The 26,465-nt window shown below is 47.0% G+C and overlaps 1 protein-coding gene across 1 annotated transcript in view; it reads left to right on the top strand.

The window, feature by feature from the left end:
* Positions 1–393: 393 nt before the first annotated feature.
* LOC109904369 (Krueppel-like factor 7) overlaps positions 394–26,465 on the top strand; it is a 73,032-nt gene continuing 46,960 nt past the window's right edge. Inside the window, exon 1 of the mRNA XM_031796390.1 lies at positions 394–921. Within this exon, the coding sequence (XP_031652250.1) occupies positions 820–921 (102 nt within the window). The 5' untranslated portion in view covers positions 394–819. The remainder of the gene's footprint in view (positions 922–26,465) is intronic.

The following is a 26,465-nucleotide window of genomic DNA, read 5'->3' on the forward strand; positions in this document are numbered from 1 at the left end:
GATTAACGTTTCGACAAAAATAGAATTAATTAGGCTACACTGAAAACATGCTTTAGGAGTATTAAATGTGTTTAAAATGAGGTATTTTGACGTCTGAAAGGTTCGCATATGCTTCCTCTTCGGCCACGGACTTCAACTGAGTGAAGGAAAAATGCTGCTGCATTTATATAGACATCTAAAAATAGCTCACCTTTCACTGCCATGTTTGGCCAGACTGACAGCTACACAGAGCCAATACCGGCTCGCCATTTGTTCTAACTCCTCCTTTTTACCTATTTTAGCGCCGCCTTAATTGGACGCCAGTGAGGTCCGTCAACCCTATTTACCTTACATGGTCACGCACGGAATTGATTGACAACAAACCACTCCCCCCTTCGAGTCCCTTGGCTCGATCCGCTCACTAGACAGCTAGCCCGAGCTAGTCGCCTGCTGAAGCCACGGCAGCCAGGGGAAAAGCAACCTGGAATTTATAGAGCGAAGATTGCAATCTGGTAATGCGGAAATAGATGGACGTTTCAAGTCACCGAGTTGGCATCCCACTCCTGGACTGAAGACCTGATAGTTAGCACCAGAGAAAAAGGATTGCAATTCAGTGACACAGTATTCAACTATTATTTTTATATTTCTTTATAGTGGCTATTGTGCGTATTATTTGGTTCCAGTGGCATATAGAGCTATACTTTCTGGTGCACGGACAGACGCACGAGGAGTATCTGAATAACATTTTTTTTGTTAACCCCTTAGACCTACCATACACAAGTAGGGTTCTTTTTTTTCTCCAGTGGATCAAAGTAAATTGTTTTCAAATCGCGCATCAACATGGACGTGTTGGCGAATTACAGTATTTTTCAGGAACTCCAACTCGTGCATGATACTGGCTATTTCTCTGCGATGCCTTCGCTGGAGGAGAACTGGCAGCAGGTGACTTACTGCTTTTCCTTCACTGTATAACTGTCTTTACTTTTACTGTGGTAGCTTAGAATTTGTAAATCGTCACTTGTACGCTGTGGTTACGCTCCGGAGATAGAGAGCTGTCGAGTTGCGGCGCTTACATGCCAGCCCAGCGCATGCTGCCTGTCACGAAAACAATCTCAACTTGATCACATCCGCAGGCAATATGGTGTAGAGAAGACTGATATGGACGCCGCTGTGTCCATCATTCCACTAACGTACGCTATTTTCCAAACCCATAATATACTATCTACTTTGTCTGGCTGTGCTCTGTTATTCTGACGGATCTTTATTGCATCTCGCTTGCCGATTGTGATAGTGTTATTCTGCAATGAATGACAAGCAATGGCTTGTTGCAGACAAGTCTGCATTGTTCTTGTTATTTACATAGTAATACTGCTATAATTTGGTTTTAAGCACAAGACACTGTTTTAATAACATTGTGATGATGTTTCTAATTGCTGTCGTTTTTAGTGTAGGCTATTGATTATAGAGAATGCCGAGCGCGGATCGATACGGCCGTCTGTCAGTCGTTATATTTGTTTTATTCATAAATAATGGAAACCAACCTGAGATAGAGAGAGAGAGAGAGCTCGTGGCACACACACACTAATTACACGTCTGTCAGATGCGATTTGGGAAAGAGCAGGGCAATTTGGGCATCGAAGATGAAGACTTGACTAATAACAAGAGACTTGTTCTTAAATAATGCATCCGCATCTGTCAGATTACTTGGTGTTTTCAGCCGGTTGGTACGAGAACCGACTCCCTATAGTGATCCATAATATATTATCACCACGGAGCCGCGAGAATATGTGGGTGAGGAAGATTAACAGCTAGGCTGCGTGGGGGAAATTGTGTGTGTGTGTGTGTGTGTGTGTGTGTGTGTGTGTGTGTGTGTGTGTGTGCGTGCGTGTAATAGTAGCCTAAACGGAAAGCACGGGGCTTTTGGTTTGGAACAAAACTATACATCCAATCTCACCAATGTGCCGGGTGAAGCCTGTGATGTTGCTGGATAGACGTAAAAGGAGATCCACCTGTATTTGTCTCTGTGGCGTTGTGACATGTCGCGCTCAACATAGGCTAACCACTCGTTTATTAGAATGAAGTCAACCGAAGGGCTGGCACTGGCACAGTGAGCACACAGGGCATGCACATGGCCAAGCAGTCACCCGTGCCAACGCTACTGCCAGTCACCAAATATATTTGTGTGATTTAGGCTACTGACACTGATTCACGAATGGATACTATTCCATTTTGTATAATGATGCTATCAGGTTATAGGAAAGGGGTGGTTGTAATATAGTAATAGGTGTGTCATTTCATAGAATGAGATTATTTTAAAGATTGAAACTAGTGTGCTTTTGAGTGCTCAGCCAGTGTTACTTATTCGGTGCGCGTGGTGAGGTGAGCGCTTATGAGTCTGCACTAGAGGTTCACGCTGCTGTGCGCACGGCTGCACTTACCGGCTGGGCTCGGGCTGACTGGTAGTCTCCCCCAACTCATTGCCATTCCATGTGCTCAACTGCAGGAATAGATCGGCTGGTTATTAATCGCTGGTGTGTGAGTGTGAAAAGGATCCAGCATAACCCCTGAGCCCCCCTCACACAGCCTCTCTTTCTCTCTCTCTCTCTCTCTCTCTCTCTCTCTCTCTCTCTCTCTCTCTCTCTCTCTCTCTCTCTCTCTTCCTCTCTCTCTCTCTCTCTCTCTCTCTCTCTCTCTCTCTCTCTCTCTCTCTCTCTCTCTCTCTCTCTTTCCCTTGCTATCTCTCTCTCTTTCCCTTTCTATCTCTCTCTCTCTCTCCCTTGCACACACTCACTCACTCACTCACTCACTCACTCACTCACTCACTCACTCACTCACACACACACACACACACACACACACACACACACACACACACACACACACACACACACACACACACACACACACACACACACACACACACACACACACACACACACACACACACACACACACACACACAGGGTTGGCTGGCATGTGCTAATGGAAAGCTGTGGTCTGGCAGCGCCCATCCCGCCACTTTCAGCAGTAATTGGCTGCTTGCTGTCAGACAGACAGAGGGGTCTGCTCCATCTATCTTTCCTGGCTGTCTCTCAATCATTCCCTCTCTTTGTTGTCTTACATAACCTACTCGCTTTTTGTGTCAATTAACAGCCTTGACAAACACAGGGCCCATTGCCTTTTTGTCACAATGCTGTTGCACATCATACAGTTGAAGTCAGAAGTTTACATACACCTTAGCCAAATACATTTAACTCAGTTTTTCACAATTCCTGACATTTAATCCTGGTAAAAATTCCCTATCTTAGGTCAGTTAGGATCACCACTTTATTTTAAGAATGTGAAATGTCAGAATAATAGTAGAGAAAATTATTTCTTTCAGTTTTTATTTCTTTCATCACATTCCCAGTGGGTCAAAAGTTTACATACACTCAATTAGTATTTGGTAGTACTGCCTTTAAATTGTTTGACTTGGGTCAAACCTTTCGGGTAGCCTTCCACAAGCTTCTCACAATAAGTTGGGTGAATTTTGTCCGTTTCCTCCAGACAGAGCTGGTGTAACTGAGTCAGGTTTGTAGGCCTCCTTGCTCGCACACATTTTTTTCAGTTCTGCCCACAAATTTTCTATAGGATTAAGGTCAGGGCTTTGTGATGGCCACTCCAATAGCTTGACTAAGCCATTTTGCCACAACTTTGGAAGTATGCTTGGGGTCGTTGTCATTTTGGAAGACCCATTTGCGACCAAGCCTTAACTTCCTGACTGATGTCTTGAGATGTTGCTTCAATATGTTGTTGCGTCAATATATCCACATCATTTTCCTCCCTCATAATGCCATATACTTTTGTACCTGTTTCCTCCAGCATCTTCACAAGTTCCTTTGCTGTTGTTCTGGGATTGATTTGCACTTTTTGCACCAAAGTACGTTCATCTCTAGGAGACAGAACGCGTCTCCTTCCTGAGCGGTAAGACCGCTGCGTGGTCCCATAGTGTTTATACTTGCGTACTATTGTTTGTACTGATGAACGTTGTACTTTCAGGTGTTTGGAAATTGCTCCCAAGGATGAACCAGACTTGTGGAGGTCTACAATTGTTTTCAGAGTTCTTGGCTGATTTCTTTAGATTTTTCCATGATGTCAAGCAAAGAGGCACTGAGTTTGAAGGTAGGCCTTGAAATACTTCCATAGGTACACCTCCAATGACTCAAATAATGAGTCATTATTATTTACAGACAGAAATAATCTGTCTGTAAACAATTGTTGGAAAAATTACTTGTGTCATGCACAAAGTAGATGTCCTAACTGATGTGTGTTTGCCTAGCTGGTTCTGACAGCATGGTGCCATGTTGTTAGTAATGGCTGCCAGGCCTGCCTCCTGATAGGTTTGTGAGCACCAGGGGTCAGTAGGAACAGTACAGGGAGCCCAGACACATAGCCAGACACCTACTGTAGCCTTCTTCAAACCTAGCAGTGACCTGCTCCAAGTCTTACAGAGGAATACTCTGTAAAAAATATTGTGCTAGTTCTACATCTTTCCAATATGATGTATTTTGACTTATAATATACAGTACTTCACTTGTAGTGTTTCACAAACACTAACATATTAAGTTCAGCATTAAAAAATGAACTGTTATTGTTGATTAGATATACTTAATCTTTCAGATTAGTTACTGTCATTGATCCTGTTTTAGTGTTAAACATGGCTTTATGTATGTAATCTCTTGACATTATTATCCCCTTAAGCAGGAGTTGTTGAGTGCAGTGCTTGCTACACTAACACTAACTGGAGGTAAAGCTGCAAGAATTGTAGCTTGAAGTATTTGGCCTTTGTCAGAGTGGCACGTGTGATCTTACTCACGGTGAGAATGAGAATGGGTGGTCTCGTCATTGAACGTCAATTTGAACAACTATTTTGATATCCGTTCATCATGATCCATTACACCTCATAGCATAACAAACTGTTTGATACTAATATAGAAATGTGCTTTTTATTCTTCAAACATGCATGCAACATTGTGTAAAAGTATTGTAAAAAAAAAAAGAAATACAAAAAATGAACCACAATCCTCTGAAACTGAGCCACAGTGCAAGTTGTTGGAAAAATTTAAATTCTTAAGTTGAAAGGAGATATTATGAAAAGTTAAACACAATTTTCTTTGTAGTTGTTCTTACACACAAATAGTTGTTTAGATTATGCATTTATCTTATGTTGAATTCATTGGGGGTTTGGTTGAACAAGTGAAGTAGAGTAAAAAAACTCATTATATTTAAGTAAAGATGACAACACATGTTTTTAACTGTAAAATAATTAGATTTTTACAGTTATAAGTATCATTTACTAACCACCTGAATCATTTTTCAGAATGTAGAGTGAGAGGAGAAGAAAGAAAGGAATAGAAAAGAGAAAAATAGAGAGGATTACATATGTAGGATCTTAATTTGCGCCAATTTGCTACAGCAGGAAAATAATCCTGCAACAACAGGAAATGTGAGTTAGTATATACTTTTTTTGTATGGGATTGATACATTTTTCTTTCAAGTCCAACATTTTAAAGTGGAAACTACAAATGTTAGAAGCCTTTTAAAAATTTGAATACACTGCAAGTTTGCATTTCTTGCTGTGCAGGAAAATTCTCAGCAACAACAAAAAGAGTGATCAAATTAAGATCCTACATCTGTAGAGTAAGATGCATAGAGAGAGAGGAAAAGTAAATAAAGAGATGGTTGGGGGGAAGGGTGGCTCTGACCCGGTCGACCGCTTTTCTGCTAGATGTGTTTACTCATTGTTGTCCAGAGGAAATGGAGCCACTAGGCCACTGCCAGCAGCCAGAGAGAGAGAGGCTGCTCCAAAATGGCACTATATTCCCTATAAAATGAATTACTTTTGACCAGACCCATAAGTAGTGCACTATGTAGGGAATATTGTGCCATTTGAAACAGAGCCAGAGAGAAAAAACATCACTTGGAAGGACAAACCATAAAAGTCCTATTTGATGGTATGAGCGAGAGAGGAAAGGAGGGGGGAAGGCAAATGAGTGAGAGTTGATCAAATCCTTGTCCTGCCTGGGTGGACAGGTAGATAAAATAGTTTTTTCTAGTGTGACCGGCGTACTCTGCTCGACGCCGTTAAAACTGGCTAATATTTTTACTGGTGCAATAGGATGTCTTGATAGGATAGGATAACGTCTACTCTGTCTAGCATGGCCCTAGATCTGCCAGGCAGGCAGGAGAAGGTAAACGACAGGCACCCTTCCCTCCCTCCCTTGCTCCTCCCGGAGACAAGATGGATGGCCATTGCAGGCCCCCAGTGAGCAGAGCATGAATCAGGCCTTAATGGATGCGATATGGGTGAATTGAGTTTCAGTGCTCTTAGGCTGGGGCCAGGGCTGAGGCTGAAGATGGGGCTCCCTCTCTCCTCTCTCTCTCTCTTCTGAGTCCCTGTGGAGACAACACACTGCTGCTGGCTGGGCTGGCTGTCTCTCTCACCTGGATTGAACAAAGGAACTATCTCTCACTGTCACCAGGAGACAGAGGTAAAAGAGAGAGGTGGCTGGAAAGACAGGGGACCAGAGAAAAAGAGGGGGGAAGAGAGAGAGAGTGCGGCCCACTGTAATCATCTCTCTTCTGTTCGTCCTCTGTAGAAAGGGAGGGATTATTTAGTCAGTGACCCGTGAGGGGGGTTAATTTAAAGAGCGTATGTTTGTGCACCAAGAGGGCCCCTGTTGTCTCCGTCTCCCTCCACTAACCAACCACGCACACACACACACGCACACATTTTCGTCTTTGGCTGCAGAGTAGGTTGTGATGGGAGCATGTTGGAGAGCAGGTGGGTCTGCCTGGGGATTGAGACAGGAGGAGAAGTAAACAACACCATTAAAACCAGGTGAGACACCTCGTCCAATTAACCAGCCTCACCTGAGACACAGTGTGGAGACAGCGAGAGAGAGAATTAGAGAGAGAGGGAGACATGATGTCTGTTTGTGTTTGTCTGCCTGTTTGTCTGGCTAGCTATCTGTCTGGCTGACTGGCTGGCTGGATGGCTGGCTGGCTATGTCTATTCGTCTGGCTCTCAGTCTGTATGAGTGTCTGTCTGCTTGTCTGGCTGACTGGCTGGCTGTAAGTCTGGTTGTTTGTCAGTGTCAGTGTCTGTGTCTGTCTGTTTTTCTTTGCCACTCAGGCGGTATGTGTCCTCTCCTTCTCAGACAGCACCCATATATTTGTGGGCTGCAGTGAAAATGGGTCACCCTGTGGCTCTCTCTCTCTCCCTCTCCCCGCCATGCCTTGCAGTCCCGTCTCTCACATTTTGGGCTGCAGCGTTCTTTTTTATCTCCTCCTTTTTGTTTTCAGAGCTTCTATTTCAGTACCTTCAGGAATTTGAAGCATGCTCTCTAATTGATTTGTTTTCACTGGGAGGTATTTTTAGATCACAGGCCGTGTGTGTTCGATTGAAATGCAAATGCAGATTTAGAATCTTACTTTGATCACCCTGTTGTTGCAGGAAATGTCCTTCACAGCAGGAATGCAAACTTGTATCTAGTGTCTTCTACGTTTATAAAGACTTCTAAATTTTTTCATTTCCACCTCAACATTTTAGACTTGATTTGCCCTAACTAAAAATGTATCAAGGCCTACAAAAATGTCCATTAATTATAATACCCACAATAATTCACATTTCCTGTTGCTGCAGGATTATTTTCCTGCTGTGAGAAACTGGTCAAAATAATATCCTACATATGTAGCTAGTCCTGCACTGTGAGTAAAACCCTTTGAGCAATGGCAGAAATACATGTTTGGCCTGAGAAATTGAGGGAAAAGATTCATAAATAACTCTTCATAATGATGTGAAAGTGTGGCTGGTCTTGGTATTGTAATCGCCCCAATTCCCTAATATTTGGAATCCTTAGTGGCTCAGCGGTCTAAGGCACTGCATCTTAGTGGTTGAGGTGTCACTACGGACACTCTGGTTCAAATCCAGGCTGTATCACAACCGGCTGTGGTTGGGAGTCCCATAAGGCGGCGCACAATTCGCCCAGATTTGGCCGGTGTAGGCTGTCATTGTAAATGAGAATTTGTTCTTAACGGACTTGCCCAGTTAAATAAAAAATATCTACACTACCTTTCAAAGGTTAGGGGTCACTTAGTAATGTCCTTGTTTTTGAAAGAAAAGCACATTTATGCCCATTAAAATAACATCAAATTGATCAGAAATACAGTGTAGACGTTGTTAATGTTGTAAATGACTATTGTAGCTAGAAACGGCTGATTTTTTAAAATGGAATATCTACATAGGTGTACAGAGGCCCATTATCAGCAACCATCACTCCTGTGTTCCAATGGCACATTGTGTTGGCAAATCCAAGTTGATCATTTTAAAAGAGCTGAAAACTGTTGTCCTGATTAAAGAAGCAATAAAACTGGCCTTCTTTAGACTAGTTGAGTATCTGAAGCATCAACATTTGTGGGTTCAATTACAGGCTCAAAAGGGCCAGAAACAAATTACTATTATCTTGAAACTCATGTCTATTCCTGTTCTGAGAAATGAAGGCTATTCCATGCGAGAAATTGCCAAGAAACTCCTCTGTTAATCACTGTTAATCACAGAGTGGTTGTTTTCAAGCCTCACCGTAAATGCTGTCCTCCATCCATCCCCTCTATACACCTTTCCCTTCATCTGTCCTCTGCCTTTCTACATTCTGCCTCCATCCCTATCCTTCCCACCCTACCTCTGCCCTCCCTCCATTCTGCCTGCCTTTTGCCCCCCTCCCTCTGCCCTCACTCTCCATCTCCCTCTCTGCCCTCTCCCTCCACCCCCCACCTCCTCTCTGCCCGCTCTCCATCCTTTTCTCTCCACCCCCTACCTCCTCTCTGCCCGCTCTCCATCCTTCTCCCTCCACCCCCCTACCTCCTCTCTGCCCGCTCTCCATCCTTCTCCCTCCACCCCCTACTTCCTCTCTGCCCGCTCTCCATCCTTTTCTCTCCATCCCCCTCCCTCCTCTCTGCCCTCTCTCTCCATCCCTCTTCCTCCATCCCCCTCCCTCCTCTCTGCCCGCTCTCCATCCTCTCTCCATCCCTCTCCCTCCTCTCTGACCTCTCCCTCTATCCCCCTCCCTCCTCTCTGCACGCTCTCATCCCTCTCCCTCCTCTCTGCCCTCTCCCTCTATCCCTCTCCCCCTCTGCCCCCTCCCTCTACTCTCCCTCCTCTTTGCACTCCCCCTCTCTCCCTCTCCCTCTCCCTCCTCTCTGCCCTTCCTCCCTCCCTCCCTCCTCCCTCCCTCCCTCCTCCCCTCCCCCTCCTCCCTCCCTCCCTCCCTCCCTCCCTCCCTCCCTCCTCCCTCCCTCCCTCCCTCCCTCCATACCTCCCTCCATACCTCTCCCTCCTCCCTCCTCTCTGCCCTCTCCCTCTCTCCCTCTCTCTCCTCTCTGCCCTCTCCCTCCATCCCTCTCCCCCCTCTGCCCCTCCCTCCCTCCCTCCCTCCACTCTCCCTCCTCTTTGCCCTCGCTCTCCATTCCTCTCCCACCTCTCTGCCCTCTCTCACCATACCTCTCCCTCCTCTCTGCCCTCTCCCTCTATCCCTCTCCCTCCTCTCTGCCCTCTCTCTCCCAGGCAGCTGGTTGACCTACAGACCAGATCCCAGCAGCTTTGTGAACTGGTCCTCCTCCCCCTTATTCTCCCCCAATCCTGTCCTCCAGAGTAAAGGCTGCAGGCAGCCAGCCAGCCATCCACAGCACAGCCAGAGCCACAGCCGGTGCAGCATGCCTGACTCTCTCTTCCCTAACACAGGGATTTGAGCCCGGCCCGGCCGCCTGGGGAAGCCAAGTTTGACAAGATAATGAATTGCTATGCATGCATATTCGCCGCAGCAGTTTTTCGCATTTCACAGCCCAGTAACTCTCAGAACAGTGGCAGTGGTAGAGGGGAGAGTGAGAGAGGGAGGGTAATGGAGTAGAGAAAGCACAATACCATTCAAAATGGATTCAGATGGATTTGGGCTACGTACGTGTATCGGAGGCCTATTTGAACCCCACTCACCACCCCCAGACCCCCAGAATCCTTACCCCCACTACTACCTCCCAGCATCCCTGTGAACAGTGAACTATGTGAGCAGCCTGCTTTAAATTTCAGCTTTTATTGCCGTCCCTGCCTGCCTGCCTGTCCGGTCCAGTCTGTGATGTGTTGAGCTCTCCTCCCCTCCTCCCCTCCCATCCCCTCCTCTCCCTTCCTCTCCTCTCCTTTCCTCTGGGCTATGTCTGCCAGAACTACACTTACAGTTATGTAATCCACAGTGGAGTGCAGCTGGTTTCTCACAGCAGAGAGGCTAAGCACTGGAGAGGGAAGAGGGGAAGGAAGAGGGGAGGAAGAGGGGGGGAAGAGGGGGCCTCCATAGCATCACATCCCATTCCCAACCAGCCCCCTGATCTCTGACGGGGGATCGCTCCGGGGAAAGCTGCAGGATTATGATCACAGGAGGCTGGCTTGCCGTGCTAAGGAGCCCAGGGAGAGGCAGGGGGAGGTGGGGCGGGAAGCCGGTGGAATCCCCTAGCAATAGGGACGGCGGCGTAGAGAGAGTGGAAACACCTGGATTGCTTAAGTGCTGGAGCCATATTGTGCTGTGTTTTGGTTCTGTTTTGATACGTTTTTATATTTCCACAGCTGTGTGTGAAGGGGCTAGACATGCAACAATGCACACACACACACACACACACAAACACACACACGCACACACACACACACACACACACACACACACACAAACACACAAACACACACACGCACACACACACACACACACACACACACACACACACACACACACGCACGCACGCACGCACGCACGCACGCACGCACGCACACACACACACACACACACACACACTGCTTTTTCCCCCTGTTGTAACCACTTAGCGTACTTCCTCTACTACTCTTCTCTTCACTGTGAAACTGCACTCTTATGGCTCAATCAACAGTTCCACACTCAAACTCCACACTCCACTCCAGCGCTCCACTGAGTAGTTGTCTGAGGACCATGCAGGAGGCTAGTTTACCACTCCAGCGCTCCACTGAGTAGTTGTCTGAGGACCATGCAGGAGGCTAGTTTACCACGAAACCAGTCAGACAAGTTCCATCTCATTTTAAAACATGATTATGCCTCTTTGAAAAAGAGCCCTCTCATTACTGCACTGCTGATAAGTGGTCAGAAGTTGAGGGCGGAGCTCAGCGCTCCTCTGTGGAATGTTACCGCAACAATCCAGCTGTCACTGAGTCATCATCAGTGCCCTGTAATACACATGTCACAGTGTCTGTGGGTGGGTGAATTAAGGTCTGCATTACTCAACTTAACCTACACAGACAGAACTACAGTAATACCACCACCTCTTTTCCCACAGACTGATTCCAGTCAAATTACTGTCTGGTCAGCATCTTCGGGTTTAAAGAAAGTGCTATTAACATGCTATGCATTATTATCTATCACTGATGCACTTTATGGCCCAGCCCCAAACAGACAGGAGTTCTAATGGCCATTTCTGATCTGATTAAAGAACCTTACAATTGATTCCTTCTCAGCTTGTTGGAATGTCGCATTTATATGGCGTTGTTGAACGATGCCAGGCTTTACAAGGGATGTGGGCCCAGCCAGGGCTGGGCAGGGCAGGGTAGGGCAGACAGTATTGAGTCATGCTTCTTGTTGTTATCAGCTGTGGCTGGCAGGGAGCTGTGTAATGCCATAATAATGCCATAAAGCCAGGCCTATTGTACTGCACATTTCCTGTGTGAGCAAGCTCCTCTCCCCTGCTGTTTCCCTATAAAAGAGATCAGCATTATTACAGACACACACACACACACACACAACCACACACACGCGGCCATAGGGGATCTCCTCACTTCCTGTGACGAGGGATGACTCAGTGGTTGCATCCTAAAAGGGTGCCATTTAGAACACAAAATGAACTGGGTACATTTGGGTGTGAGGTACGCTTTCACACAGTACACTTTGGCCCTGTGGTATCCTTCTGTGGTGTAATGGCTTTTTGTGCTGGCTGGGCATTTCTGTGTTGGGTGTGCATACTAGGAGTGCATCCTTAATGGCACCCTATTCCCTGTATAGTGAACTACATTTAATCAGAGCCCTATGACCAAAGCCCAAAAGTAGTGCTATTGTATATTGGAAATAGAGTGCCATTCTGGACTCATCCTAAGCCTGGATGGATCCACCCATCATCCACAAACACACACCCGTCTCTCTCAGCAAAACACAGCCAACACACCATCAGCAGCTGACTGCAATTAGGCTTCAGTCTGAGGGAGGGAATAGGGCCTTTCATGTTCTGGGGGAGAGAGGCAGGTTTCCCTTTGAAGTGGGGACCCTTTTTACTGAAGCACCGCTGTGTGTGTGTGGTTAAGTTCATGTTGCGCTGGTTAGATCGCACATCTCACCTGACCCCACCACTATACCGGCGCTATGAAATGTGACAGTCACACCATAAAATCTGTTTGAAGATTGTTTTAGCTGAATAGACAACGAGTGAGAGAGAGAGAGAGAGAGACAATTAGCCTTGCTATTGAGAAAGGCCGCCGTAGGCAGACATGGCTCTCAAGAGAAGACAGGCTATGTGCCCACAAAATGAGGTGGAAACTGAGCTGCACTTCCTAACCTCCTGCCAAATGTATGACCATACTAGAGACACATATTTCCCTCAGATTACACAGATCCACAAAGAATTTGAAAACAAAACCAATTTTGATAAACTCCCATATCTACTGGGTGAAATTCCACAGTGTGCCATCACAGCAGCAAGATGTGTGACCTGTTGCTACAAGAAAAGGGCAACCAGTGAAGAACAAACACCATTGTAAATACAACCCATATTTATGCTTATTTATTTTCCCTTATGTACTTTAACCATTTGTACATTGTTACAACACTGTATATATACATAATATGACATTTGTAATGTCTTTATTCTTTTGAAACTTCTGTATGTGTAATGTTTACTGTTAGGAGAGAGAGAGAGAGAGAGAGGGAGACGGACAGAGAGAAAGGAAATTGTAAAACAAACATTACTCTGCATTAACATGAGAAGTACTCAGTAAGATCGATTAAAATCAATTCTCATAGAGTGGAGATATATCCTCCAACAGCTGATGTTGTAACACTCTTAGTCATTGTAATCAGTGTATTCCTGTTCTCTCATTTCCTTGTTCCTTTGTGTTAATTCATATTGGCTTCTTAATCAGAAACCATTCATATCAGACACAAGCTCATGAGAGCACATAATTCCGCAGGCAGGTTAGCCCAGCCCACAGACACAGGTTACGTCCCAGATGGCACCCTATTCCCTACATAGTGCACTACTTTGGACCAGGGCCGGTCATTTGGGACACACACAGACTGAATGAGCCATTCGCTAAAAATGGAGTGTATATTAGTTATGAAACAGCACAATAAGTACACTGGCTCTCGGAAAATGAAACAAATGAACTTGATATAAATGAGTAGTCTGACTCTGGTCTCCCAGAGCCACAGCTTAGTGTGTAAAGCTATATGCTTGATCTTCAAGGGTGAATGGTGTGCCATATAGAGGTTACAGACTGGAGAACTCGCTGCTCGCTCTGCAGGATTAGATTACATACTTTAGAGGGGATTTACCTTTATATCAAATGGATGTTTGGATGGTTGGTTCACTCTGCTAGCTCTGCTAGCATATAGGATTGTATATGAATCCCATGGCCTCAAACAGTTCTACTTTTGCGTCTGAAATCTATTTTGTCCGGTGACAGACTGGACAGGGAAAGTCATTGAACTTCCCAAACAGTGCAGGGGTGAGAGGGAGGCTAGCCCCGGTCTGTACTGTACTGTATGTGTCAGGCTCAGGGGCTCTACAGGGGCCGTATTGAATCATTAGCACATTGGCGAAGGAGAGAGAGCACACAGATCAATTTGCAATCCAAACAAGCCACGTGATCCTCTGTTAGGGTAGGGCTGCGAGGACAGCGGGGGCGGCCCAAATGGTCACTATTCCTATCTACTGCACTACTTTTGACCAGGGCCCATAGAGTTCTGGTCAGAAGTAGTGCACCATTTAGGGGATGAGGTGACATTCGGGACGCAGCCAGCATCACTGGCAGGAAGCTACCGTAATGGCTGGCTGACTGCTGAGGTTTTGTTTAAGGGCAAACAACACAATGTTGTGGTGTTGAAACTACTTCACTCTGTAGGTGCCAAGTGACTTTAAAAAACAGGGTTTAGCCAGGGTTGAGGTCAATTCATTTTTCAAATCAGTCAACAGCAATTCCAGAATTGAAAGTGCCATCTAAAGTATTTAATGTTTTCATTGAGCTGGAATTTCCAATCCTGAATGGAAGTGGAATCAACCCTGACCCTGCGATCGATTGAATTGAAAATGAATGGACCCTAGCCCTCCTTGGAACAGCACAATGGAGCTAAAGGTGTTGAAGTATACAGTGTAACTGGGGGAGTGAAGCTACACGGTATCTATATTTGACATGACAACATCACACATACAGGACCAAGGACAGTCCAGGTCTACAGCCTGCTGCTCACTGGGAGAGAACTGGTCACACTGCTAGGAACACAGACTTCCACACACACTACAGACACACATGCTCGCATGCACACTTGACACACACACCTACACCCCCACACACATGCACATAACGTGACTCATACTCCGGCACACACACACATGCGCACATGCACACACACACGCGCACACACACACACACAGACACACACACACACACACACACTGTGAGCTGTTATAACTCAGGGAGTAGAAGGTACACTGTGCCCTCTACATATGATTGCATTTGGATGTCTGCACACTGATGGGAGATCAAGAGGTTTTCACAGCCTCAGATGGAGAGAGAGTGGGAGAGCAGGGTGAGGAGGAGGAGAGTAGAGAGGGATGAGGGGAGAGGTGATGTTGGAGATGAGGGTGGTTCATTTGTCTGGGAGCTTCTCAAGTGACTGTCAGCCCTCTGGGCCCATTGAGAGGAGGAGAGGAGACGGATAGGGGGAATGGAGGAGAGTGGGAGTGAGGAGTCGAGAGAGAGACAAGGAGGGAGAGAGAGAGGAAGTGAAAGAGAGGAAAGCGAGAAAGATGCGCCCGGCGACAGCTACATCTTTATGCATGAGGCTGTGCTGTGTGTCTCTCCTCAGTCCATGGAGAGAGAGGTTGCTCTGCTGCTCCACTCAAGGCTTTGATTAACAACCACAGAGGAGCCAGTCATTTTTCCTTCCTACGTCTCACAAACTCACACACATGCACCCAACTCACAAACTCACACGCACCCAACTCACAAACTTACACACACATACACCCAACTCACACACACATACACCCAACCCACAAACTCACACACACATACACCCAACCCACAAACTCACACACACTGGCAGAAATGTTCGGGAGACAGGCGCAAGAATGCGTAATAGTTTTTTTATTGTACCCAAATTATGGCGTGCCGTGTAAAGGCACGAGGACAAAGACATAACAAACACGTAATAAAACACAGGGGAGAAACTCAAACAAAAGAGAGAGGAGCACCTCGAATAAATCACACACTCTCACAATGATTAACACACGGGACGAGACACGTAATCATCTGTGCAATCCACAAGAGCACGAAAGCCCAAAACACAGCACAGGTACTCACACACACCAACGGACCTAGTAACAATAATCGACAACCCAATGGAAACCAAAGGGCACATTTATACAAGTACTAATCAGTGGGAATAGGGGGCAGGTGTGCGTAATGATAGTTCCGGAGGGATCCATGACACCAACACACTCACATGCACCCAACTCACAAACTCACACACACATACACCCAACTCACAAACTCACACACACATACACCCAACTCACAAATTCACACACACATACACCCAACTCACACACACATACACCCAACTCACAAACTCACACACACATACACCCAACTCACAAACTTACACACACATACACCCAACTCACACACACATACACCCAACTCACAAACTCACACACACATACACCCAACTCACAAACTCACACACACATACAGTCCACCCAACTCACAAACTCACACAACTCACAAACTCACACACACCCAACTCACAAACTCATACACCCAACTCAAAAACTCACACACACATACAGTACACCCAACTCACAAATTCACACACACATACACCCAACTCACACACACATACACCCAACTCAAAAACTCACACACACATACAGTACACCCAACTCACAAACTGACACACACATACACCCAACTCACAAACTCACACAACTCACAAACTCACACACACCCAACTCACAAACTCATACACCCAACTCACAAACTCACTCACACACACATACAACCAACTCACAAACTCACACACACACATACAGTACACCCAACTCACAAACTCACACACACATACACCCAACTCACAAACTCACACAAAGTAATAGAAAACAATCCACACCCAGTGAGTGCCATTTGGGGAAACCAAGGAAAGTCACGGCATTACTCTCCCGTTCGTTCCAGAATCCTCATTGGTTCTCTGCCTCTCTCTCATAGCCCCACACTACCTCCCTCTCCCTCTCCTTGGGTATGCTTTATGTAGTTTAACAGAATCCACCACTCTGTATTCCACACCTGAGCACCATGTACATAAAGAGCAGGAGAGCGTTAGCGTTGCTAGTCATAAATAATAGATAATGGTGTCCTTGTTGTTTTTAAACAGCTCTAAGCTGAGCTTCAGAGGTGTCTTAGAGAGCTGAGAGAGTGGGAGAGACAAAGAACTGAAGGGCATTTCTGCATAGAGAGAGAGAGATAGAGAGAGATGTCTCATGTTTATTCAACAGCTCATGGGGTTGGGAGGGGTGCTTTGGCCTCCCACGCTGCTTTCTCTGTCTTTCTGCATCTCTTTCTTTCTCTCTCCCTCTTGCTCTCTCTCTCTTTAACTCACTCTCTCTCGCTCTCTTTCTTTCTCTCTTTCCCTCTCTTTAACTCACTCTCTCCGTCTGCCTCTATTTTCAAACGGTCTCTTGCTCTCTCTTTCTCTCCCCCTTTTCTATAATTATCTCTTTCTCTTTCATTCTCTCTGAACTTGACTTTCTGGAGTTTACCTCTCTATAAAGGCCATTCTTGACAACCTCCATATGGAAATATAAACATAGAAGTGTCCATGTAGATCTGCCTCCATACACACTAATGCTCCCCTACAGACTATGTTGCGCCCAGTGACACAAGCCTACCAGACGAGCTAAATAACCTTTATGCAAGGCAAGTAACAATGAAACATGCGTGAGGGCATCAGCTGTTCTGGACGGCTGTGTGATCACACTCTCCACAGCCGATCTGAGTAAGACTTTCAACAGGTCAACGTTTACAAAGCCGCAGGGCCAGATGGATCACCAGGATGTGGAATCCGAGCATTCGCTGACCAACTGGCAAGTTTCTTCACTGACATTCACTGAGTCTGTAATACCAACATTTTTCAAGGAGACCACCATAGTCACTGTGCCCACGAACACTAAGGTAACCTGCCTAAATGACTACAGCACTCACCCGTAGCACTCACAAATGTAGCCATGAAGTGCTTTGAAAGGCTGGTCATGGCTCACATCAACACCATTATCCCAGAAACCCTAGACCCACTCCAATTTGCATACCACACCAACAGATCCACAGATGATGTCATCTCTATTGCACTCCACACTGCCCTTTCCCACCTGGACAAAAGGAACACCTATGTGAGAATGCTGTTCATTGACTACAGCTCAGCGTTCAACACCATAATGCCTCAAAGCTCATCGCAGAGGGAGGACTAAACACCTCCCTCTGCAACTGATCCTGGACTTCCTGACAGGCCGCCCCCAGGTGGTAAAGGTAGGTAACAACACATCCACCACGCTGATCCTCAGCACGGGGGCCCCTCAGGGCTGCGTGCTCAGCCCCCCCCCCCCCCCCCCCCTGTACTCCCTGTTCACTCATGACTGCAAGACACAACTCCAACACCATCATTAAGTTTGCAGATGACACAACAGTGGGAGGCCTGATCACTGACAGAGATGAGACCGTGTGGTGTAAGGACAACAACCAACAAGCCCTAAAAATTTTCAGCCCCCCTAGTCAAAGACTGTTCTCTCTGCTACCGCACAGCAAACGGTAACGGAGCACCAAGTCCAGGCTCATAAATAGCTTCTACCCCCAAGCCATTAGACTCAAATGGCTACCAGACTTTCTGCATTACCCCCCAACCCCCCCAGAACACTGCTGCTACTCTCTGTTATCATCTATGCATCGTCACTTTAATAACTCTACCTACATGTACATACTACCTCAATTACCTCGACACCACACCGGTGCCCCCACACATTGACATTGACTCTGTACCGGTACCCCCTGCATATAGCCGCGCTATTGTTATTTACTGCTGCTCTTTACTGATTTGTTTTTCTTATCTCTTACTTTTTGGGGGTATTTTCTTAAAACTGCATTGTTGGTTAAGGGCTTGTAAGTAAGCATTTCACTGTAAGGTCTACCTACAACTATTGTATTCGGGGCATGTGACAAATACATTTTGATTTCATTTTATTTGACAGTCAATGTTGACCACAGACATTTTCACCTTTAAGAGATTGTTCTGGCTCTATCCTGAAGTACTCTTTAGATTCAATAGAGGTCAGGGTGTATTTTCTTTCTCAAATTACTCTGTAGCAACAGTATACAGACAAAAACACACACACACACACACACACACACACACACACACACACACACACACACACACACACACACACACACACACACACACACACACACACACACACACACACACACACACACACACACCACACACACACACACACACACACACACACCACACACACACACACACACACACACACACACACACACACACACACACACACACACACACCACACACACCACACACACACACACGCACACACACACACAGTGTTTCCAGTCAGTGCAGAGTCAGATGAGAGTAAAGCTGATTATGCTAACTCACAACAGACGTAGTCGTGCACCTGTTGCTAGGCTGCAGGGCGGGCAGGGCTGAGCTCATTTGTTTGTTTTCATATCAGGTGGATGTTGAAACGTGCCCGCTGGACACACACACACAGACACACACACACACACACACATACCTACATAAGAACACATACACTGGTTGTTTAACTTTAAAAGCATAATGGGTGTATGTGCAGTGATTGCTTGTGCATGTGTTCATGAAGGCAGTTATGAGGAAGAGAACATGGAATATGCATATGGTATGTGTGTGTGGTAGAGGGCTAGCCTAGTGTGTGTGTGTGTGTGTGTGTGTGTGTGTGTGTGTGTGTGTGTGAGAGAGAGAGAGGGAGAGGGAAAGAGAGAGAGAGGGCTTTGTTTTGTGTTACTGATGGCCTAGTGACCTGGCTGAGCTCCAGACACCCATTGTGTCAGAGCCTGGTTTGGTTCTGGCTGCTTGCTTCCTCTCTCTCACTCTCTCTTTTCTCTCCCTCTCTCTCTTCTTCTTTTTCCCTCTCCCTCTACCCCCCCCCCCTCCTTTTCTCTCTTTCTCCTTCTGTACTCTGCACAAAGCTTGGCACAGTTTGCTCTCACAGCACTGAGCCCGAGTTTAGCTGCTCTACCCAGCAAATGGATGGCGAGAAAATAAAAAGGGCAGATGCCCCTCTGGCCGGCAGTCAAGGGACTGGTGCTTTTTGTGAAACTCCCGGCCCGTGGAGCCTGTCGTTGTTCATTTTGGCACAGCTCACTGTAGTGGGGAGAAACAGAGCTCTTCCACTGCCATTTCCCACTAGTGTTAACTCACATTAGAAGGAAGGATGAGACTAAAAACAACAAGATCATTAATGTAAAATATACTGTGTCTGTAAAATGTATATAGGTTCAGAACTTTTGGGAAACAGAACAGATACAAATATATATGGCAAATAGAAATCAAACTGGATGGTGTTCAGAGATAGATGGTAGGGGTTGAGTGGAACTGAAGGGTGGAATTAAAAACAAACTAAAGATAACTATTGTAAACTACACTGTGTCCGTAAAATGTAGATAGTATGTCATTTGGGGAGGGGTGGTAGGGTTAGGGGGAAATAATGATATATATATATAACATTTCTATATATGGGGGATTGGAAATGATGCAGACAATTACATTGATGGAAGCTACAATCTATCTGCAATATTAAAGCTGATCTACGCCCTAAATATATATATATATTTGTTTTTTAATCACAGAAAGATGAACCGGAGATTCAAATGACATCATCTGCAGAGTGATGTGTATGTGCACAGTCATGCATGAGTTTTGGTGTGTGTGCGTGTGTGCATGAGTTATGGTGTGTGTCTATATGACATCATCTGCAGAGTAGAGGATGTTGACTGAGCTACAGGAAGTATGTGTGCTGTGCGGGCTCACAAGGTTGTGAGTGTGACATTGAGGGTATCCACATTGTTTCCTGTGATACCCACTGACCCCCCTTCACCCTCTAGCCTCCTCCCTCATCCTCCGTCCTCCCCCCTCATTTCAGAAAACCCAGCCCTCCTTACCCCCTTCCTCACCCTCCTTTCGCTCATTCATCAACCCACTGGACGCTTTTACAGTTGCTGTGGTTACGGCGCCATGGCGACAGTTGTCGAGTCGTCAGGGAGCTCCATGTTGTTTTTGGGGCTCTATTTGAAGCCCTTCGTCCTGGCATTGTGTGTATGCTGTTGCGGCAGGTGGCACACTGTACTGTACTCCATATATAGACTTGGCTCTAGTATGGTACCTCTCTTTCTCTCTCTCTCTCTCTCTCTCTCTCTCTCTCTCTCTCTCTCTCTCTCTCTCTCTCTCTCTCTCTCTCTCTCTCTCTCTCTCTCTCTCTTTATCTCAGATCCAGGCCTGTTCTAATGAGCTGTAAGCATGAACCACCTTTACCTGCGACTAATGACAAATAGTGTGTGTTAATGCGTGTATGGTCTGTGTGTTACTGACGTGGTGGATCCCATGCGGTCTGCGAGCGAGGAGAGGAGCAGCCAGCCCAGTAAATGGGTCACATGTGGAGCACAACGACCTTGGAAATGTGTCCTGTGCTCGTCGAGACGCAGGGAGAGAATGTTTCTTTGTCAGAAAAAAGATTGTAGGGAGATAGAGGGAGAGAGAAAGAGAGAGTCGTTTTCAATCTTGTGCTCTTTTTCCTATCATGCCACTTCTTGAAAAGTGATGAGGAGTCATGGGAGGCTGCTAATGCTGTGAGAAGTTTCATGTTCTCTTGATGTTCCTGGTTTTGTACTTGTGAATTCAACACCTGCACCATTTCAGTAAAAAATCAGGACCTTGTTGGAATATTTCATATAGGAATGCTGTTTGACTATTCATCCTTCCCTTCTCCCTTCCTTGAAGTATTCACTGATCTAACATTGTTATTTAGCTGAACCCAAGGATTCCAGTACAATTCTTAGCCTGCACCAACCCATTTCTGTCAAGTCAAATCAGTGGTAACGCTGAAGGAAGGATTGAAAGATGGAAGGGGGTATTTTTTATAGTATTACAATAGGGCCAAAGTGAGCAGAGGTTGTTTTGGCACTGTGACATCAGCACAGGGGTAGTTGTGGGGAGGGGTTGGAGGGGTAGTTGGAAAGGTAGTCGGAGGGGTAGTTGGAAAGGTAGTTAGAGGGGTAGTTGGAAAGGTAGTTGGAAAGGTAGTTGGAGGGTAGTTGGAAAGGTAGTTAGAGGGGTAGTTGGAAAGGTAGTTGGAGGGGTAGTTGGAAAGGTAGTTAGAGGGGTAGTTGGAAAGGTAGTTGGAGGGGTAGTTGGAAAGGTAGTTGGAGGGGTAGTTGGAAAGGTAGTTGGAGGGGTAGTTGGAAAGGTAGTTGGAGGGGTAGTTGGAAAGATAGTTAGAGGGGTAGTTGGAGGGTAGTTAGAGGGGTAGTTGGAAAGGTAGTTAGAGGGGTAGATGGAGGGGTAGATATATGGGTAGTTAGAGGAGTAGTTGGAGTGGTAGTTGGAAAGGTAGTTGGAGGGGTAGGTGGAGGGGGAGTTTGAGGGGTAGTTGGAGTGGGAGTTGGAAAGGTAGTTGGAGGGGTAGTTGGAAAGGTAGTTAGTGGGGTAGTTGGATAGGTAGTTGGAGGGGTAGTTGGAGAAGTAGTTGGAGGGGTAGTTACAGGGGTAGTTGGAAAGGTAGTTAGATGGGTTGTTGGAAAGGGTAGTTGGAGAGGTAGTTAGAAAGGTAGTTAGATGGGTTGTTGTTGGAAAGGGTATTTGGAGAGGTAGTTAGAAGGGTAGCTGGAGGGGTAGTTGGAGAGGTAGTTAGAGGGAGTGTTCAGGAAGGAGAGCTTGAGCCATTGTCATGCAATGTGGGTCGGAATCTATTTTAATCTTTGATGTTGCTTGGAATACCTGGGGGAAGAGCCAAGTGCTGCAGGAATGGGGGTCGTCGGTGTGTGTGTGTGTGTACGTATGTGAGTGCTGTAGCTATATAAAGTATTGTTCTAAAAATGTGTGTGTGTGTGTGTGTGTGTGTGTGTGTGTGTGTGTGTGTGTGTGTGTGTGTGTGTGTGTGTGTGTGTGTGTGTGTGTGTGTGTGTGTGTGTGTGTGTTGGTTCAGTACAGCAGACCGTGTGCACTCACTCACTGATTCTCCACCCATCTAAATTATTTAAGCGTGAGCTGCAGCACACGGACTTAACAGAATGGGTGGATGGAGGGAGGGAGAGTGTTCTCTTCTCCCTCCTGAGGACTTCCCAGCACAGAGCAGTCTTGCCTGACTGTCCATCCACACACGCACACACACACACAAGGCAGGGTGCAACTCTGTATCTCTCTATCTCCCGTAGAGGCGACTGACTGCATTTTCAAGAAGCTGTCAGTGATCTCACTGGTCTGGTGATGCTACTGAAAAGTAGAGGGGAATGGACCCATGAGTCACAGGTGCTGAGCACAGGGTGTGAAGAGGAGCTGTGTGTGTGTGTGTGTGTGTGTGTGTGTGTGTGTGTGTGTGTGTGTGTGTGTGTGTGTGTGTGTGTGTGTGTGTGGGGGGGGGGGGGGGCGTGCCGGCGTGTGTGTGCGCTAACCCACAGATGAGGTCATGTAGATATTTCCCTACCAGGCAGAGTTCCTGGCAACGAGGCCATAGCCACGTTCTGTGACCTTGTCAGATAAACAGAAGTCTGGAGGTAGAGGGTAGGAGAAGGGAGAGAGAGAAGAGGAGGAAGAGGGGCAGGATGAGTAGAGGAGATAGGGAATGGTGTTTGAGGTGGAGGAGTTGGATAGGTATGACCGTCTGGGCCACCCGTGATGCAGACAGGTGTGGGGCCAGCGGGGGTTCCTGTCGCCTCATGCCAACTGACGGTGGGGGACCTTCAAGTGGCTTTAGATAACTCTCTATAAGGGAGCTACTGTACTGGAGCTGGTACCTCTGTACTAACAGGCTGGTCGGACTCGGGTGACCAGCTCCACACACCAGCCCACAGAAGAGGTGATATTAACACCTGTGTCACCTGGTGCGTCACAGAACTATCCGGAACTATCACAACTTGCCGGGCTGGCTCACCACAGAGGCAGAGAGATGTACTGTCTGTCCTTCCCATCTCATGCTGGTCCCCCTGTCTAACAGGTTGGGCCGCCTTGGGTGAACACACCAGCCCATTTCAACACCAGTGTCACATGGTGGCTACAGAACCATCATGCCACCGGCAGAGGTACAGTATTACCCCTTCGGCCCCGTCGGCAAACTCCGCTGTAGTCAGGAATTAATGGAGCGGCATTCATCAGATCCCCGACAGGGGCTTGACGAGTCTAGCGTTGTCTGTTGTAGGCCTGGGTGCCTGGAGATGGGAATTGGGTTCAAAGAGCCTTCCCTGGAAGAGCTGGAAAAGCCTGTGTGGGAGGGAGGTAGGGGGAGGGGGTAGGAATGGGACCCCCCCGCCACTTCTTTCTCATGTGACCTCACTCTCTCTGGGCAAGCTGTTGAGGGGAAGGACTGGGAGGAGGGGAGAGGGGGTGTGTGTGTGGGTGGAAGAGCGAGAGAGAAAACAGAGAGAGAGACTAAGACATGGAATGTGTGACTGGAGGGCAGACATGTATTGTTATGCATTTATTAATGTGTGGTTAAAAGTCTCTGTGTGTGTGTGTGTGTGTGTGTGTGTGTGTGTGTGTGTGTGTGTGTGTGTGTGTGTGTGTGTGTGTGTGTGTGTGTGTGTGTGTGTGTGTGTGTGTGTGTGTGTGTGTGTGTGTGTGTGTGTGTGTGTGTGTGTGTGTGTGTGTGTGCGTGCGTGCGTGCGTGTGTGTAATCTTTTTTTTAATTGTAGTTAGGACACAGTACAGGGGAGCTTTTGTGTTTCATTCCGTAATAGTCTCCCCCATATGCACCTCCCCATCCGGACCAGTGTGTGTGGCCAGAACAGGGCAGAGCATGGTGTGGTGTGGCTCTGTGTTTGTTCGTTGCTGTGACAGATGAGATGGGATGATACCCTGGTAGAGGCAGAAGCAGAGGCAGAGACAGAGACAGAGACAGAGGCAGAGTTAGAGACAGAGACAGAGGCATAGACAGAGGCAGAGGCAGAGAGAGAGACAGAGACAGAGTTAGAGGCAGAGACAGAGTTAGAGACAGAGTTAGAGGCAGAGACAGAGGCATAGACAGAGGCAGAGAGAGAGGCAGAGGCAGAGAGAGAGGCAGAGTTAGAGACAGAGGCATAGACAGAGGCAGAGACAGAGGCAGAGGCAGAGAGAGAGACAGAGTTAGAGGCAGAGACAGAGTTAGAGACAGAGTTAGAGGCAGAGACAGAGGCATAGACAGAGGCAGAGAGAGAGGCAGAGAGAGAGGCAGAGTTAGAGACAGAGGCATAGACAGAGGCAGAGGGAGAGGCAGAGACAGAGACAGAGGCAGAGGCATAGACAGAGGCAGAGAGAGAGACAGAGACAGAGTTAGAGGCAGAGACAGAGTTAGAGGCAGAGACAGAGGCAGAGACAGAGGCAGAGAGAGAGACAGAGTTAGAGGCAGAGACAGAGTTAGAGACAGAGTTAGAGGCAGAGACAGAGGCATAGACAGAGGCAGAGAGAGAGGCAGAGACAGAGGCAGAGAGAGAGGCAGAGTCTCTGTGTGTGTGTGTGTGTGTGTGTGTGTGTGTGTGTGTGTGTGTGTGTGTGTGTGTGTGTGTGTGTGTGTGTGTGTGTGTGTGTGTGTGTGTGTGTGTGTGTGTGTGTGTGTGTGTGTGTGTGTGTGTGTGTGTGTGCGTGCGTGCGTGCGTGTGTGTAATCTTTTTTTTATTTGTAGTTAGGACACAGTACAGGGGAGCTTTTGTGTTTCATTCCGTAATAGTCTCCCCCATATGCACCTCCCCATCCGGACCAGTGTGTGTGGCCAGAACAGGGCAGAGCATGGTGTGGTGTGGCTCTGTGTTTGTTCGTTGCTGTGACAGATGAGATGGGATGATACCCTGGTAGAGGCAGAAGCAGAGGCAGAGACAGAGACAGAGACAGAGGCAGAGTTAGAGACAGAGACAGAGGCATAGACAGAGGCAGAGGCAGAGAGAGAGACAGAGACAGAGTTAGAGGCAGAGACAGAGTTAGAGACAGAGTTAGAGGCAGAGACAGAGGCATAGACAGAGGCAGAGAGAGAGGCAGAGGCAGAGAGAGAGGCAGAGTTAGAGACAGAGGCATAGACAGAGGCAGAGACAGAGGCAGAGGCAGAGAGAGAGACAGAGTTAGAGGCAGAGACAGAGTTAGAGACAGAGTTAGAGGCAGAGACAGAGGCATAGACAGAGGCAGAGAGAGAGGCAGAGAGAGAGGCAGAGTTAGAGACAGAGGCATAGACAGAGGCAGAGGGAGAGGCAGAGACAGAGACAGAGGCAGAGGCATAGACAGAGGCAGAGAGAGAGACAGAGACAGAGTTAGAGGCAGAGACAGAGTTAGAGACAGAGTTAGAGGCAGAGACAGAGGCATAGACAGAGGCAGAGACAGAGGCAGAGAGAGAGACAGAGTTAGAGGCAGAGACAGAGTTAGAGACAGAGTTAGAGGCAGAGACAGAGGCATAGACAGAGGCAGAGAGAGAGGCAGAGACAGAGGCAGAGAGAGAGGCAGAGTTAGAGACAGAGGCATAGGCAGAGGCATAGACAGAGGCAGAGGCAGAGACAGAGGCAGAGTTAGAGACAGAGGCAGAGAGAGAGGCAGAGACAGATGCAGAACACACAGATTGAGGCGTCACTGTGTCTCAGTCTCAGCAAGAGGCTCAACCACCTTGCTCTGTGTCCCCAGGCTGAACTGGATTGTTCTGTAAAAGACTTTCAGATAGACTTGAATGAAAATGACAGCCAGAGCTCAAAAATAAAGTATTATGCAGATCATTACACAGCAGTCACAATGGTGCATTTTGACCAATAAGAATTTGTTATAGTGGAGTCTGTTTTCAGTCCAATGTTACTAACTTCACTGCTGTGTGATTTATTTTTCTCCTGTGTGTTCTGCTGCATTGA

This window comes from Oncorhynchus kisutch, linkage group LG2, assembly GCF_002021735.2.
Source record: "Oncorhynchus kisutch isolate 150728-3 linkage group LG2, Okis_V2, whole genome shotgun sequence".
Classification (NCBI taxonomy): Eukaryota; Metazoa; Chordata; class Actinopteri; order Salmoniformes; family Salmonidae; genus Oncorhynchus; species Oncorhynchus kisutch.